At 41.7% G+C, this 5000-nt stretch overlaps 1 protein-coding gene across 1 annotated transcript in view; it reads right to left on the bottom strand.

Moving 5' to 3' along the window:
* LOC137969396 (polycystin-1-like) overlaps positions 1-5000 on the bottom strand; it is a 75780-nt gene that overhangs the window by 32880 nt on the left and 37900 nt on the right. The window contains exon 15 of the mRNA XM_068815612.1: positions 385-770. Within this exon, the coding sequence (XP_068671713.1) occupies positions 385-770 (386 nt within the window). The remainder of the gene's footprint in view (positions 1-384; positions 771-5000) is intronic.

Raw genomic sequence — 5000 nt, 5'->3', positions numbered from 1 at the left:
GGCCACGTAATATTCTATTTATCATATAAACACCAATGAAATACTAAATCATCAAAAAACGCGATTTTCTTATGTAACCATACCAACAGTGATCTTTTCACGAGTGAAAATATCATGTTATCTTCACGTGTGAAGATATCATGTTTTCGCGCGAAAGCTCACTTGGTATTTCATTGGTGTTTATATAATAAAATTAATTAGTAATTGAACCTCGTGTCATACAGTTCGTGCTTTTAATTTCAAATCAGCCTCGCGCTGCGCGCTCGGCCGATTTTAAAATAAATCCCGCGATTACTCCCTGGATTGTCTAAGTGCAATTACGATTACTTATTATGATTGTCAATCGAAAATAGCAATCCTTAGGGAAATAGAATAGTAACTGACCTTTACGTTGGGGCTGACATCGAATTTCAATACGGCTCCGAGACTATCAGCGACATTGACAAAAAACTTGATCTCATTACCATATTTCTCATCACCATTGGGCAGACGAATTTCAGAGCGAAACGACTGGAATCCATTTCCCAAAGACTCATGCGTAACGCCTTTGTCCCTTGAGTAGAGGAACTCGTAGCTTAGAGGATTGTCTTCGTCTTGGAATCCTTTACACGAGACTTTGAATTTGGTGCTCAGGGGTTCGCCGCTATGCGGATCGACCGTACAATTGCCGTGTTTTGGTGGGTTGTTCACCTCCAACGTTAAACTGACCATTCCTTCACTGCTGTCGACAAACTTTCCCTCTAAAATAACTTTGTAACGATACACTTCACCTGAGTAAAAAAAGATTTAGGTTACTTTGAAGGATAGTGTGCATTTCTCTTGACTATACATACTTTTTTCAGCGTATGTAGTTCTAAATATTTTTAACCAACACTACTATCTGCCAAAATGCTATTCAGTATCAACATACATCCTGATTGAGTTTATATACCAATGCACAAATTTTCCCTTCTACTTTTGTTATGCAAGAATATTTTTTCAATCCCCCAGTCCACTCCCCTCAGTCAAAAATTGATGGGTACATCCTGTATATTGTGCAATTTTTCACAAGCTAATAGACCCTATTCGTATACTGACGGTTAGACTGGATCTAGTGTGAAATGGAGGCTCGTGCGGGGGAAAGAATTTGCATCGGAAAAGATTCCCCGGCATCAGCCTCTCCTTCATGCTCGTTTCCAGTGCAACCATGAGAGTACGATACGGCCTATTTTCTGCCAGCACTAGCGACCGGGCCACTTCCGGGTCAACGCTTTACATTTGCGCTATAATTTGTGGATTTCGACCCTTTTTTTCGTTTCTGTTTTTAACGTTGCGTTAGATGTTTCCGAGAATATGAAAGACGAGAGGAAAAAAAAATAGTCCCCTGAGAGGACATGTGCTTAGGGGCAATTAATGTTCCACCGATTACTTAACATTGTGTGATTGCGTCGCAGAACAGAGAGCTTCGGATCACACCCGAAAACAGATCGCTATGATAGTATTCAAGTTCGTTCGTTTTCCGGACCATTGTTCAGGGCTGAATGAAACGGCCACTTCAAGGAAGAAAAAAGAACAACAATAGAAGCAAGGTGACACACGCTAACACCAACCCGGTGTGGTCAACACATCACGCATGCGTACAACCATTTTACCCAGTCAACTAGCAGCCATGGACGGTGTTGTTGTTGTTTTTCTTTCGTTTTTTTTTTGTTTTGTTTTGTTTTTTGTTTTTTTTTTGCATAACATGTTTATTTACACCGCGAGCAATTGCTGGGCCCCATCAGTATGACGTAGCTAACATACCTAGCAAGAAGTTTTAGCACCCCTTTGAAAGGCAGCTTCACATGCAATGCGTGTGGTAAGCTGGGTTGGGAACAGCAAAACTGTTCTCCCACGGCAAGCGTGTGGGAAGGTGGATCCATTAAGAGATACGTGTGTCACGTAAATTAAAAGCAACAATAGAAGCAAGGTGACACACGCTAACACCAATCCGGTGTGGCAAACAAATCACGCATGCGCATAACCATTTCACCAGGTCAATTAGCAGCCATGGGCAGCTGTTTCGGTCTTGCTGGGCCTCATGTGCTGTGAAGCTGCCACTTAAAGGGGTGCTAAAAACACCCGCCTGGTATGTTAGATACGCCATGCTGATGGGGCCCAGCAACTGGCCATGGCTGCTAATTGACTGGGTGAAATGGTTGTGCGCATGCGTGATGATTTGACCTTACCGGGTTGGTGTTATTTGTGTTAGCGTGTGTCACCTTGCTTCTATTGTTGAGAAAAAAAGACACTCGTTGGCGATGTTAGCATGCGAGAGTATCCGGTTTTTGCGGCTCAAGGATGACAATGTTTTTTTCACGACTTGGTTCCGATGGGGGACTCCTTGTGTAAAATTAACTGAAAATGTTTTTCCCTTCCTCTATTACGTTTGCGGCGGTGGTCTCTCGTTTATGACCGTTTTCGGCGAAATTTCATAAGCAGTCGTACAAAACCGAAGAATGACGTAATATTATGCCACGCGAACCCGGCGCCTTTGCCAGGTTATGCCGCTCACGCGCTAAAAGAAAAAGCTTTCATTTGCTGTTTTGAGCTTCTAATACAACACTTAAATTCGGTGATTTTAAAAAATATGTAAAGGAGTTGTTTACTGGTTCACGAGAGATTCGTAAGAGCATTTCAATCTATTTATCGGCTAATTAACTTTTGTCAATTTTTTTCAGACTTTTAATCTTTTTGCTTTTTAGATTTAATACGGCTTCCGAAAAGCAGCAAAATGCGTATTTATCTACTATCGATGATTTCGAGTGCAAGAAATAAAGCGAACTCAAATATCATGCCATGAATTCAGTGAAGTGTGACCGGAAACTGTCGGTCGTACAAGCACTCCAGAGCACTCACACAAATTTTTTTTTTCTCTGTGGTATAAGTAATACCAAACATATTTATATCAAGGTTGACAAGTCATTTTAAAGATGAAATAGAGTGCGTTTATTTCCAAGAGACCACTTTGAAGTCGAAAGACGGTAAGGAGAGAAATAAAATTCAGCTGCGTTTTACTCCCCGAAGTTCGTGCAACAAATAAACACGACCAGTGCATTTCCTCTCATCTAAAGGCAGCTTTTTCTTCAAAATATTCAAATACACATTTTAAAGGGAAGGCAGTAAACGTTTATCAACAAACGATGATGTGGTGGTCTCTGACATTAATTTTAAGCGACTAGCTAGAAATGAGCCACGAAAAGATGAACACCATACGTCGAATTTCTCATGAATTCACGTCTTAAAAGTTTCTCTTCATTGTAGATGCTGTATTGGTATTTGACTGCTCTTCTTTGCTTTCTTGAGGAGACTGAATCACTAGTTCTGTGCTGAGATCTAAAGATTCTGCATGCGACAGTGGTCATATTGTCTACATCTCTCCAAACTTAAAAACACTACGTTGGTACAGTGGAACCGCCATTAAGCGGCCACCTATAAAGCGGCCACCCTCTATTGAGCGGCCAGTAATCAAAGTCCCGAAACAATTGCAAAATAATTAATTGTAGAGCCGTAATGCAACGTTACTACTAAAGATTATGCTAATTTCTGACGAACCTCTACTAAGCGGCCAACCTCCATTAGGCGGCCACTGGTCGTTATCTTGTGGTTGGCCATTTAATAGAATTTTCACTGTATTTTCGAGAACCTGGCGCATGCCTGACCGTGACAGTCCCTTTACATTACCAAGCAGGAAAGAGGTAACTTTGGATTTTCAACACGACAACGCTTCAGGAGAACCCAAAACCATAAAGGTAGTCAAAACTTTCGATTGGTGATACTTTTCTTCCCCTTTGTGTTTTGGCGCTTTTGATCGAATGCCTAGTCTGCATTTCAAGCTGTTCAGCAGTAACGACGCGCACGCCTTGCGGACCTATCCCGCTACCACGGACTGTCACCAACGGACTTACGGACAAAAATCGGCGTTTCGATGACAGTGCATTACCGGCTAAAGCCCGTAAGCACAAAAAATGATATGTTTACGAGTCCAAATGTCGATGAAAGAAGAAAGAATTGTGTTAAACGTTTGAAATCAGATAATTTGGGTAGGAGCAGGGCTGGCGCAGTGGTGAGAGCACTCTCCTCCCACACATGGGGCCTTGGTTCGATTTCCAGACTCGGCGTGGCATGTGCGTGGGTTGAGTTTGTTGGTTCTCTACTCTGCTCCGAAAGCGAGAGATTTTCTCCGGGGTACTCCGGTTTTCCCCTTTCCTCTAAAAGCAACCTAGGATTTGGCATGAGTTGATTTGATTTTGAACAGTCTCCTCACTTAGTGCCCTTCTTCTAAATACAGCTAATACAGTGGTACCCCGCCTTACGGTCAACTCGTCATTACCGTAACTTTTTTTTGACCCTGCAAAACAGCAATACATTTTTTTTATAGAAAAGCCTCGTTAATGCGGTCAAAATCCCAAACAGAAGAATCCTTTATAATTTCACTCTGTTAATACGGCCACTGGTGCTAAATTTAGAAAACCAAGACGCCTGTGACATGTCAATTTCCGATGATGTTGACCTTTGTAATTTACTACGGTAATAGAACGGCCGATTTACGATACAAATTACTGTGAGCAACACTCCTCCTTGTTTTCATTATACAAACATGGTCTTAACACTACTGAACATCCACTTAAGCAATTTTAATTATTGTATTACTGAACGTACATTCCGGTGGTTTATAAAAGTTGTTCTGGAAGTACGAATGCGATACTTGTCGTTACGGCCCTTTAGTCATTAATTTTGACCGTACCCCGTTAATGCGGCCAATATTGCGGCCGTATTAACCAGGTTCCACTGTGAAAAAAAAGTGGTTATGTTCCTGGGCTCCCTGTTGTTACTGTCATGATGGCTTGTATATATCCATCCAAGCCATTGGTGCGGTAATACCAGTATTGGTTCCTCCGACATTTGAAAGGGCCACTATAAATCCCTCAGTTAACACCATTTCAGTAACCACACCGCTAACCAAACAAACAAATAAACTA

This window comes from Montipora foliosa, chromosome 9 (genome assembly GCF_036669935.1).
Source record: "Montipora foliosa isolate CH-2021 chromosome 9, ASM3666993v2, whole genome shotgun sequence".
Taxonomy (NCBI): domain Eukaryota; kingdom Metazoa; phylum Cnidaria; class Anthozoa; order Scleractinia; family Acroporidae; genus Montipora; species Montipora foliosa.
The sequence above is the reverse complement of the archived record's forward strand: the minus strand, read 5'-3'. Positions and strand labels throughout refer to the sequence as shown.